The sequence below is a fragment of the Dermacentor variabilis genome, chromosome 11 (genome assembly GCF_050947875.1).
Source record: "Dermacentor variabilis isolate Ectoservices chromosome 11, ASM5094787v1, whole genome shotgun sequence".
In the NCBI taxonomy this organism is placed as follows: domain Eukaryota; kingdom Metazoa; phylum Arthropoda; class Arachnida; order Ixodida; family Ixodidae; genus Dermacentor; species Dermacentor variabilis.
Genome location: NC_134578.1, coordinates 26,232,510 through 26,245,679, shown reverse-complemented (window position 1 = coordinate 26,245,679; position 13,170 = coordinate 26,232,510). Strand labels below are relative to the sequence as shown.

At 44.6% G+C, this 13,170-nt stretch overlaps 1 protein-coding gene across 1 annotated transcript in view; it reads right to left on the bottom strand.

Moving 5' to 3' along the window:
* The window catches only part of LOC142564921 (multidrug resistance-associated protein 1-like), a 75,485-nt gene that overhangs the window by 30,114 nt on the left and 32,201 nt on the right, over window positions 1-13,170 (bottom strand). The window contains exons 11-16 of the mRNA XM_075676129.1: window positions 10,257-10,403; window positions 8,669-8,750; window positions 7,185-7,381; window positions 5,732-5,908; window positions 3,185-3,352; window positions 1,008-1,249 (exon numbers count right to left, since the gene is read on the bottom strand). Of these exons, the coding sequence (XP_075532244.1) occupies window positions 1,008-1,249; window positions 3,185-3,352; window positions 5,732-5,908; window positions 7,185-7,381; window positions 8,669-8,750; window positions 10,257-10,403 (1,013 nt within the window). The remainder of the gene's footprint in view (window positions 1-1,007; window positions 1,250-3,184; window positions 3,353-5,731; window positions 5,909-7,184; window positions 7,382-8,668; window positions 8,751-10,256; window positions 10,404-13,170) is intronic.

Sequence of the window (13,170 nt, the reverse complement as noted above, 5' to 3'; positions counted from 1 at the left end):
ACGTTGAGAGTTGAACCATCTAAACTGTGCTCGAGTGGACTGGCTGTTTTCAGCGCTGTTGCTGATGTAATCATAAAAAAACAGGCTTGGTAGAGAGTGTCCATGGTTTCATAAAAATAGCAAAAGTAAGAAGACCCTAGTTACAAATCCAAGACAGACTTTCAATGAACAACAATTTCTTACAAGCCATTCAGGTGCAGCAATACGCTTACTTGGCACATTATACCACAGAGTACCACTTATTCCAAATGGAACCATGCAATAAAATCGCGCCCATAAATGTTAGCAAAGTCTTGCTGGCATTTTTCATATATGCAATCCAAGATGGCGGAAAAATGAAGAGAATTTTTGGGCGAATGTGTAGCTGCATAACCATCGCTTGCACGGCTCCCAAGAAGACTACAAGTATGAGCTAAGTTTGCTGGATAACCATGACTAGACATGTTCACTCGCACTGAAGTCCACCACTACGCACAAATAAATATTTCCTTAATGGAGGTTGTCAAAGAAGCTCGAGAAGAAGTACCGCACAAAGAGCGATGGAACAAAGGATGTTGGGTGTAACGTTAAGAGACAGGAAGAGAGCGGTGTGGATCAGAGAGCAAATGGGGATAGCCAATATTCTAATTGACATTAGCAGAAAGAAATAAAGCTGGGCAGGCCACGTAATGTGTAGGTTGGATAACTGGTGGACCATTAGGGTTACAGAATGGGTGCCAAGAGAAGGAAAGCGCAGTCAAGGACGGCAGAAAAACTAGGTGGGCTGATGAAATTAGGAAACTTGCAGGCACAAGTTGGAATCAGTTGGCGCAGGGCAGCGGTAATTCGAGATCGCAGGGAGAGGCCATCGTCCTGCAGCGGACATAAAATAGGCTGATGACGATGATGATTCGCTTCATGTGCTAGCGGATTTCCTTGTCTAACGCAAATGGGAACATCTTGTCTTGCCAAGCTGTTAAATTAAAAAAAAAGAAGAGAAAGAAAGAAAAGTAGGCGGCAAAATGTACCTGCTGATCTCTGGGGAGCCGACGTGCAGCAGAAGGTCCTCGACCAGGTTGGGATCCTCGTTGAGCAGCCCATCGTCCTGGCTTTCCTCGCGGAGGAAGTGCAGGAGCACCTCCGCCAGGGCCCCCTTGCGGGCCAGCAGCTCCTTGTAGGTGCCCTGCTCCTCGATGCGCCCGTCCCGCAGCACGATCACGCGGTCCACTTGCGGCAGGTACGAGATTCCATGTGTCACCAGCAACCGTGTCTACGCGGGCACCGAAAAAAAAACGAGGAAACTATGGGACTCTAGCGATTCTTTGACTCTCTTCAGTCAATTATTGCAACCAGCAGTTTATACCGTCTGTAAGAAAGTCACATCAGACACAAGAGCACCTACATTTCATTCTATATTCATTGACCCTAATATATAGTTCAGAGGTTCTCAAAACTGGGTTCCCCGGAACTCAGGGGTTCCACAAGAAGCATCTTGCGGTTTTGCAAGCACACCAAATCAGTACTCCAGTAGTCTGCGAGCAGCAAAAGACCCACATTGCAGGGGCACAAAAGACTCATGATTGTGCAATTTGCGGGCCCATGAGTGGTTTGATTTCGTTATCAGCACAGTTTGCAACGCTGAGCAGGAATCGACTTGGAAATTGTGCAAGCCGAGAGCCACTTCAAAATTTATTGGCCCCTGGCAGGTCAACTTTTTTTACCGAAGGTTCACAACATAATTCGCCCCTTGTGAATTCAGAAATTCAGACTTGTTCTTTGGTCCCGGCAAGCGTATGCATTATTTATTGTTCATCCAACTCTTGTCAATTCAGGTGCACTTGGCCACACACCTGTCAATTCGGACAGCGCTCGGTGCGCAACATGCGCGGAGTGCCGTAAATGCATGATAGAAAAGAGCAAAAACGGCGCTTGCGGCCAACTGATACAAGGTAACAGGACCTCCATCACCATAGTGACCAGCGGAAACCACACGGGAAAGAAAAACGCCTATCGCTTCATGTCTATTTGTGCGTTTATGCATTTACCGCCACACGTTAACACCGCTTCGGCCATACGTGCCATCAAAACTGTGTAGTCGCCATCCCTTGGTCACATTGACAACAAATGCGCTCTCATATGCCGCGATTGTCGAGTAGAAATAGTTTCACTCGGCTCAGTGGATGCAACGTGCAATGCAATATCAGAAGCAGCATGGAAACTGTCAAGAACAAAGACCAATTCCGCTGAGACCTGCACACTGGCATCAAACCCCTGGCTACATTGTGATGTATGGCCATCTGTTGCCGACCAGTTCCCCGGTGAAAAAACAATCAGCATGTGTGCACGTAGTAAAAAGCGTGTTTAGTCAAATGAAGACTGTGGGTGTTCCAGCACGGCCAAACAGGCTGCACTGCGAATGAAGTCGCGAGGTTCTCGTCACTAGGAGCGCTGATCAGTCACAAGACGACGAATTACTATTTCTGCATTGATTTCGTGCGAAATAGAAGCAAGAGTTGCGAATTTATTGAGTAAATAAAAGGGAATTGGCAGTGCAAGCAATTATTTATTGTTTTTATGATACCCTGGATAATTCGACATTCAGTCAATTCAGCCGGGCTTTTTTTCGGTCCCGCGAAATCCAAATGAACACGGTTTTACTGTACTGGCCGATTAAACGGCATATTGTAACGAATGCACATTAATTCGTTATTCATGGCTCAGGTGCGTCAGCGTCGGTGCTGTGTAGTTTCGATAAAAGATGGTTTGCTAAGTGCACTGTGTTGGTTCTGAAACAATGCATGACAAGCATTTCAATTCGCTAAGGGGCACCGCTGCATGTTAAGCAACGCAGGAAGAAAGAAAGATTTCCTCGTCTATGTGTTATTGCGGGTTCCTTCCTCCAGAGCAATGGCCTTCGAGATAACAGGCCAAAAACGGAGGCTACATTTAGACATGGTGGTACTGCTACTTCGGCTAGGCAGATCCAGAGGGGATGGAGGCCCTTGCACGTCGACCTAATAAGAATGCAATCTTCTAGCGGGCCTAGCTCTCCAAAAGAATACACATTAGAATCGAGTAAATACGGTACTGATGCGTAACTCATGCACGGCTGCTTGGATGTGTCAAGCGCTGAAACATTCCATAACCACTATTGGTGTGGAAAAAAGACACGACGGCATAGTCTATAACAGCTCCTCTCACTTGCCTTGTCCTTGAGTACACCCTTGGGGCCGATGACATTGTCGAAGATGTGCTTGCCCACGTGCGAGTCGACGGCGCTCAGCGGGTCGTCCAGCAGGTAGATGTCGGCATCACTGTACACTGCACGAGCCAGGCTGACACGTTGCTTCTGGCCGCCACTAAGGTTGATGCCCTGCAGAGAGCATTGTTATTGAGAATGCATACTAAAGTATCTGCTGGTAGAGGCAGCGCTAAACCTTCTTGGTCCGATGATTGCTATAGGAACTGATGTTTTGCAGGAAATATCCAGCAAAAAGGAAAACAAAACTATTCTCAGGAATGTGAATGTCAGCAACGCTAATTACAGTGGAATCTTGTTCATACAATCTTCATGGGAAGCGGAAAATGAAGTGTATCAACCGAAAATTGCATTATTCAATGCAAGCTCCAAAATTTATGAAAATGTGTACTCGGTCACGAACCCAATAGCAAAGGTTCGTGTGGCTTCGAGTGATACTGCTCCGCACAACACGTTACGCAAAGCAGCATTGGGGTCATATTCTAAAACTCACTTTTCAGTGATACTATCAAAAGCCTTGGCCACACCTTGCCATGGGTGCACGTAGATTGGCTGTTTCAGCAAAATAGGATGAGCCGACTGACTGGTTGAGCCCTACATCACCCAATTTCGCACAATCAGTCAATCGGCGCATGTGCCTGACAGCAATACTATCGCCTCTTACCGATTTTGATCGTTTCAGAAAACATCCCTTGTGCTTGACGCCATGTGAACCGCAGCCAAAGCACTTCTATTCAGCAATGTTGAAATAGCTCGTCAGTTTGCACTGAACTTTCTTCTTTTCAATGCACGTAAGAAGTTCTTCTGGAAGTTAAAAAAAATGAAGCTGCTGTTTTCTTACTCAACTGATGAGCAGTGGCGCACTGCGTCTGTTTTTTCTCCAATGTGGTTGTGGCTTAACATGCTGTTCATAGGCCTTTGGAATGTTATTTAAACTAGTGCCGGAATATGAAGCTACGAGTTTTAGAAATACCAATAAAAGCCCACTTTTGCAGTCTATTACTCAATTTCACGTGAAAACCCGATCGCGACAACCATATGAAAATACATTGCTCCTATGGGACGCTAGCTGGGAAAAGAAAAGACATCATCCTCAAAAATGCATTGTGCAAAATTGTATCAACAAGATTCCACTGTCCATATCATCCACTGTCAACTTTGCGCTGCAGATAAATATGGCTGTCCCCGATATATCAAAAGTGTTTATGGGATGCCTCACACTGTGGTTAGGCCTCTGTGGTCTTCGAGCGTGTCGCCTATAACCTGCCTTGGGGGGCACAAAAATAATTGCTGGAATAATCTGTTTTCACACCATCATGAAGAACCACATGCTGTTTACAGAACACATTCAGTTGTTGGCAAATCACGGGAAAAACCTTCCGATTAATTACCGAAAAATTCCAGTGGGATTAATTTTTTTCTTCGTCTTGTCTTTCAGGTGCACGTAACACAATATTTTCACTTCGATTGAAAAATTTAGACCAGAGAGGGTATAGTCAATCCAGGACATATGCTGACACATGCTGGATATTTCCCAACACTTGCCACATGTGGACATCTTTGTAATGCATGGAATTCAGCATTGCTACTAGGTGTAGGACATATGCCAGCACAGTGCTCCATGAAGACAGCTCTGCCGTGCATTACATTCAACCGTGTTATTCAATTTGTTTGGCTACTAAGACAAATCATCAATATTTCATGAATGTAGACATATTACCAAATGGCCTAAAACTGCGACATTCGCCTCTCCTGGGTCCTGAAACAGTTTCATATGAACAAGTATTACACTAAACTATTTAGATTGTTCTGATGCTTGCCAGATACCTTTTTTTCTTGTTTTCTTTCTCTTATTTTTTTAAGGATTTGGAGGACTTTGACCCTCACATAGTGAAAAAAAGTTTGGCAATTTTGCACGAAGGCGTAGCATTTAAAGTGTTGTACGGAAGGTGTCTGGCGTGCTGGCATGATGCGCAGCGGTGTCGCACTTCGGTGGTGCACGAGACGAGACCGAAGAAAGATCGTTTACGTTTGTCAGCGTCAACAGATGAGATTAGGTTGATTGAGCTTGACGTTTACTGTCCGTCGTGCTCGTACCAGTGTGTGCTTAACGGTGCAGTATGCACACGAGATGCTCGACAGAGACACAAACTTGTGTGTGCACAACGCACATGACAGCAGTGGTAGCCACAACGGTGCCCTGGCTCCGGTGGAGCCCATCGAGCAAAACATGAAAGTGGGTCCACTTGGCTTTATCAATTCATTGCCAAACAAGCTATGCATCTCTGGAGACCTTCTAAAAAACAGCCTGCGTGCAGGCCATGCACGCATGTCGATGCTGTGACAGCATGACAGCGGCACCAACTGCGCAAACGCACCTCGAGCATGGGTATAATTGCAATCGCAATAAAGATATGCTGAAAATGCCACATCAGTACACCTCTAATATAACAGCTTGAGGTGCAGTTAGTACAGTTTGGCAGGTGAGCGTACCTTCTCGCCAATCTCGGTGAGGTCTCCGCCGGGCAGGATGTTCAGGTCCGACTGCAAGGCGCACTGGTCGAGGGTGCGTTTGTAACGGTCGCGCTCCATCGTCTTCTGGAAGAGGATGTTGTCGCGCACCGTGGCATTCTGGATCCACGCCTGCTGTGCCACGTACGCCACCGAGCCCTGCATAAAAGCGGAGGGTGAAAAACTGCAATCCGAATGCCCAAGTCGCCACCATACCGTTTGTGTAGCTACGCGTAAAAAAAGAGCTGTCAAAAGCATCAGTTATGGATCAAACTTGTGCCCAGAAAGACAGGCAGCACACGAGACACAACGATAGTAGTGAGCATAGTCGTGGGTCGTTGAAGTCGAATTTGCAGGACACGTTCGTTGGCTTTTTAAACATTTATCACCTTACATTCCCAACTAACCGCTAGTGCTCGCGTACATTTGAGAACATGCAACGCTAGTTGTACTGCGTGTGCAATTTATTTAGACAAGACTCTTCCGCTATAGAACATTAAAGAATCTCGCACAACATTCAAGAAATTGTAGATACAGCAGCTGCGTCTTGCACTGAGTGACAACATGGTACCAGTGATGATCAGGCTAAGAATGGCCACGAGCAAAAAAAGCAAAACAATGCACCCATTTCAGTACAGATGTGTTAACAAAATAAAGCAAATAAAGCTCTGTTGTTCTGAACTTCTGGATAGCTTGAAAAGCAGCTGAACACGTTTTTAGTACTTGTATGTCATGTGGTACAGTTACAAATAAATACAGATACAGCCACCTTCACATTCAATTGGCTGTTGTCGATTTCGCAAAAGAAGTTATCACAGGCACCAGAGCGCAGCTGTAGGATTGCCACTGTCTGGAATTTCAAACTGACACTGCTGGCAAATAGTAGGCGGGCAAATAGCAGGTAGGCAAATAGTAGGTGCTGTGAGGAAAAATAATCAATAAGGGATTGCGCGTAGTGGTTCTCTTAATTTACAGCATTTGCTCGTGTAAGACCTACACTTTGTTTTCGGTATCTTGGCAGGGGGTAGCTGTTACACAATTCAAGCGTCTGACAACTCACTAAAACTGCAGACAACAACACCATTGATGTAAAGAATAACGCCTAACACTGGCTACACGCCACGCACAAGTTTATCGAAGATTCAGCGTGACTGATCAAGTTCCACTTTATTTTCAATCAGTCTTCCATCGCGACCAGAGCTTTCCACCTAATCAGCACACACTCAAAGATAGTTGTACTGTGAATGCATGTATTGCGGCAGATAACTTAACAAAAAATTTTTTTTTCATTCTTTTTCAATATTTCTGACTTTGAATGTAAGGGGCCTAGGTCTTGCACAAGTCACTGACTGGTGACTGGCAAGCTTCCTGACCAAGCTATATGAGCTTGGGCTTGCAGCAGACAGAAAGTTGGGAGATGGCAGAAGAGACACACCTGGACGTTTACAGTGCCGTCGAGGCGCTCCATGTCACCAAGCAGCGCAGAGAGGAGCGATGACTTGCCCGACCCCACCTGCCCCACGATAGCTACCAGTGCACCTTTGGGCACCTGGACGTCCACTTCCCGCAGCACGGCCTCCTCGTCCTTGGTCCAGGCAAATGAGCCGTTGCGAATCCAAATTGGAGTGGACACTGAAAAGAAAGGACCAACAATGAATGAGCATTTTGCCGCACAAGGATGCAAAAGAAATAGAAAAAATGCGGAATGGTGGTGTGCCATTGGTGGTGCATGAGACGAGTTCAAAGGAAATCCATGTGCATTTGTAAGCGTGAACAGATAGGATTACATGAATTTAGCTTTGCGTTTACTGTCCGTCCTTTTCGCACCAGTGCATGTCCTACGGTGTGGTATGCACACAGATGCTCAATGGAAATGCCAATGTGTGTGCGCACGACTACGCGCTTTGGACTGATCAGGCCCCATCAGCCCAGCAAGCATCGATGCCCCCTCATGCTGCAACGACGCGAGCAAAACTTCACACTACGTAGATGTCAACTACGCTTGAGTCTGTCAAATGTTTTGCGACTTCGAATGGTACATTTTCCCAGTTAGTATGTGTCCCAGGTTTCTCCAAAACATATAAACAAGAAAGTACCACACGGGTTGCCTTTTATTGCAGTCAAAGACTGGTTTCTCGGATATGCGACAGTTCGGACACCTTCGTGGCTCTGACATGTACACATAGAGTCAGCATAGAAAAACTGTGGAAATTTTGGATGCAAACGCCCTCTGCGCTCCGATTTTCTGGACTTTTTGCTGAGACCACAGGTTCGAAATGACATTAATCGAATCCACCCCCGCCACTATTTTGACTATCTCATAGCCTCGAAATGGCATTCTCAAACAGCATCCACTGTCAGCCGTGGCCGCCACCACGGAAATGCTAGGCCTAGCTGCTTCAACGTTCGCTGCCAAGTTTTGTGCTGTTCGGTGTCACATTTTTCATTGAGACAATTTACCACTGTCGGCAATGGCATCGATTCCACCTTTTCAATCCTCACCAATGGCTTTGAAGCGTGGAAAGCACGTGCTGCATAATGCCAATTCCCAAAAGTCAGGTTCACCGCAATACAGCGGTGTTACGCCGTGAAACATGCGCAATGTACTGTGGTGAAGCATATCAGGAGTGGAAAGGGGTAACTGTCACGGTACAGAATATCTGGGATGAGAGGAGAGAGTTTTGCTTTTGCTTGGCACATGGTACGCTACAGTGATACATGGCATGTCAGCACCACTGCACATGCATGCTGTGTACAGTGAATTCACCAGCTGCTGAGCAGACGACGCAATGCAGATGAACACATCTCAAGGGGCTTTCGGCCTTCCCATTTGCTAGAGTCTTGCAGCTTCCACAGTGCTGCAAACGACTTAGGAGACGGAGTACACAAAGTAAATGAGAGGCTGTTGATCCAGCTTACCGTCATCCTTCTCGTGAGAGACGTACTCTTCGAGCTCTTCATGGCCTAGGTACTTGTTCATCCGCTTCACTGACACGCTTGCCTGCAGGTCAAATCAACAAGGCTTCACATCTGCAGAAGGGTAGCGTTTCTAGCCTGCTAAGTGACACACTGTGAGAACGCACTTTGTCTTTGCTGGCAAAACAGATGGAGAGATTATGGAATAAACCTATCTTTATCAGAGCGTAGTTTGAAAGAGGTCAGTAAGGAGTGCCAATACCTCTCACAGACATCACTTAATTCGAACATAGAGTAATTTGACTGTTTCTACATTTAACCAGCATCAAATTGAAGTTGTCTGTTAACATGTTGTCTATAGTTAAATAGGAAAGCATAAGCAACGTGTTTTTTTTAGTTTCCAGCGTACAGGAAGATTTAAGCACAACGAAAGTACTGAAAATTCAATAATTCCATAAGTGCAGATAGCAGCACAATGCATTTTTTACAGAAATGTCCAGAAAAGTATAATATTTTCTTTTAATGAAATATTGTACCGTTTGAATAACAAAATTTGTCACCAACAGATAGCACTATAGCACTGTGTGCCACTCAAGTGAGGCACCACATGTTGGAGGCAAATGTTAAGTTCTTTACAAGAACAGTCACAAGATAAAAATAAATAAAAAAAATATTTCCACAACAGCCACATTTGTCATGGACAAGTAGCACTGCAGCACTATGATAATGATGGTTTCTATCGGCATCTGCCTTGAAATGGGGCGGCAACAAGTAGTTGCCTGGCTCGTTTGAGCTAGTGGGGTTTTACGTCATCTATTGCAGTCCGGCATGGTGTCAACACATTTGACAACTGAAGCACCACCTGTCGGTGGCACACGCAACTATCCTTGCAATTTTTTTTCTCTAATTCTTTGTCTTTCTGCACATTTCTGTAAAAACCGCACCATGCTATTGTCTACAGGGTGTCCTAGCTAACTTTAGCCAGAGTTTAAAAGATATGCAAATGCCTCATAGTTGGACAGAACAAAGGTAATGTTGTTTGCCATCTCTTGGAGATACTTCAATTATTTTTTTCACCCTGCATACTTTTCGAATGGTTCAATTTTTGTTTTCTCTTACTTCTGGATCACCTGTGCATTATTATTTCTGCATGTAAATTAAACATAACTAAGCTTAGAATGGCAGGAAATTGAGCTAGTTCATAGTGATTCATGTTAGAAAAAGAAGTTGGGCATACAGACACAGACACAAAAAGAAACAGGCGACACTAACGCCATCTGTGTTCGCCATTTCTCCTGTAAGTCCATGCCTAACATGTTCCCCGTATGTCCATGTCTAACGTGTTTTTATGTTTCATGTGTTCCAACATGAAACAATTAATTTGTCCTATAATTTGTATGGCATCATTGTCTCTTTTCTTCATCTGGCTGTAATTAACAAAAGGATCTGGCCTCCCTGGATGAGTTTAATCTCTTCCACACCAAACATGAAAGACCAAAAATATGGCTGCAATGCAATAACAAATTCCAAGTACGGAAATTGTGCAGAGAAGCCCACCACATTTTGCTTGTTTGTTTGTTTTTGTGCTCACCTGCACGAGCATGGAGATTAACATGGGCAGCATGGACAGGGGGAAGCGAAGGATGTGGAACAGCGTGAGCGATACAAATGCCCGCTGAGGATCCAGCACATTTTTTTCGTCCATGAGCACGTACGTCATGAATGACATCAGCGACACCTGGGTGCGAACACAACACAAAGAAAAATATTTTTCAAGTCAAATATGAGTCATGGTATCGCAAACGGAAAAGCACGCTCCCCATAATGATGATCACAGGTAAAGGGCGTCATAGAAACTTAAGTAAAATATGGACAACTTGAAATATATAACAGGCTATAACTAGATGTGACCTCAGAGTGGAGTTTTTCCATTCTAACCAATGTGGCAGGAATTCCTGTGTGTATTTACACGTTATGTAGTGCTTCTAAGCTAAGTGTGAAGAAACAAGTAAGGAGAAAACGCCATCAAATTTTATTTCAATTACCATATTTACTCGAAAAGAGGTTGAGCATGAATATAGGTCGACCCCTATATACAGTGCTCTCCGAGAAATAAAAAATATATTTGAATATAGGTTCACCCATTAGAACTTGCACATTAGAATAAGTACCACGATGTGTGTTACCGCATCGTCATCGGCATTTCCATATGGCCGCCTCGCACGCACTTCCAAGCCTAGCTGCTGTAGCTTCCTCCGTGTGCTGCAGTACGTGTGGTTAGGCCTGCAGTCTGTCTTCCCGTTTTCTGCGTTTGCTCTATCAGCACGAAGTGCTGAGTTCATCATGATGCTGCATTTAAAAGTGATCATGTGTGTGGAGGCAGACGGAAATCGGGCCGCATCATGGACGTTCGGAGTACCTGAAACTTGCGTGTGGGACTGGTGCAAACAGGAGAGTTTTTATCAGCAAAGCAAGCAGGACGTACTTGCGACGATCCACTTCGACGAACGATCGCCTCGGCCCTATCTTGAAAGCGATCTGTAGCGGGGCCACAGTCCGCCGCACGCTGCGTTTTCACCGCTTATAGTTTGCGTGAAAGTGAGAGGCAGCTGCTGCCGCGCTTTCTCACTCCAGCGTTTTGACAGCGAGTGTTCGCAATCATTGAGCGAGATGTGTTCACGTTTGCTTGTGCGTGTGGCACCATGCTCGTTAATTTAGTTAGCAAGCGAATGTTTACTACAAGTCTATACGGCTGATAAAACCACTATCCTTACTTCTCATAGCTGCCTACTAATTCCCAATCGATGTTTCACCTTTCGGGCAAAACTGACACTTTTCTTTATTCATCGCAACTTGAGTGCATTGGGAGTAAATCATTGTTTTTTCAAATGTTATATTTCTGTATGAAAGCATGAGGAGTGCGGTACTGCGAGGGTGTGCATTACAATTGGTGCTCATTACAATCGAGGGCACGTTTGAATTGAGTAAACACGGTATTTGTGTTTTGCATGACTGCGGCTTTGACGTATGCTATCAACATGCATGCCAGGGCTTTTGGTTTGGATCCGTGACCCTCGCGACTCTGTTCCCCATACTGAACTCCATTAGCTTGGTACTTTTGCTAGCTTTGGTCGCGAATATAGGTCGATAGCTAATTATGGGTAAGATTTCTAGAAAAAAAAAAAAAAGGTCGACCTACTTCGAATAAATACAGTAGGACATATGATGAAACGAGAAAAAAAAGCAAAAAAAAAAAAAGACGCGTGGAAACAGACGCATGAAAAGCAGTTGTAGGGCTTTTGGCAGCTTGTATAAGCAAACTTAACAATTTTTTTTGTCATTTATTTCACCCTAAAGGCCCAGCTTGGGCATTACATGGGGGGAGAACGGTTCACATACAATATACAATGATATACAATATACATTGTAAGTCGAATATCCTTATATGAAGTAGTACATGCTATGCAACCTTTACATCACTTCTAATTCGACATCATACGCTAATAATTCTTACATTATACAAACAATAATCTGACATCTGAAGAAATGCAGGAAGAAATGTTAATGCTATTAATTTACGAATGTCTCATTAAGTGCTTGTTTGAATATAATATCGTCAGTTATTCAGCTATATTACTTGTTAGACAATTCCATTCCGAAATGACTAAGTGCAGACATGAAAACTGCAACAGTTTAGTACGTGCAAATGGTTGTTCAACCTTAAGGGGGGAGGCTACCCTGGAGACCGAACTTTCTTATTTTTTAAGATATCCAGATGAAACTTTCAGGGTACGTTCACACCACCGAACTATGAGGAACTGCAAAGTTTCGTGAAGATATGTTTATTAGTTCCAGAGTTATTGAGGTCTAACTAGGTGATTCATGTCTATGCCTGAGGAAGAGCCTGGAGAAATGCCAGGAAATCGTAGGAAGCTGAAATTCACTGTGATGATCCCTTGATAGATATCCCAGGGGGCTAAAGAACCCTTTTCTTTAATTACCCCTCCAACAAATTTTAAGACAACTTTGAATTTGATGTAGCCAGTAATGACCGCATTCATCAAAAATTAATTGCTTATTATAAATGAACTGCACCCGCTTTCAAAAAAAGAAGCCTGTTAACCCCTGGCAAAGTCATTCAGGAACAGAATAAAAAAAACGGCATACAAATCTGAAGAGCGGTTCTTGAGATATCGCCTTCCCCAGCACCACTACTAGCGAAAAAATCCATTCCGAGAAAACAGGCCTTAAAGTTGAACACATGTGTTTTTTTATTCGAAAGCTCCTGCGGAGCTTCTAATTAGCCCTTGCGGCTCCAGGCACACTCAGTGTGTCGTATTTTCGACTGGCGACAGCTGAGAGCACAGTTCCGCCGCTGAAAAGCGTCTACGCAGTCGGCACTCGCTGCGGGAGATCGGAAGTTCAATGCTCGTACAAGACGCATATCGCGCTGCTGTGCACCGAACATCTGCACTGTCTTGGGCTTTGCCGGCATCGCGTGCAGC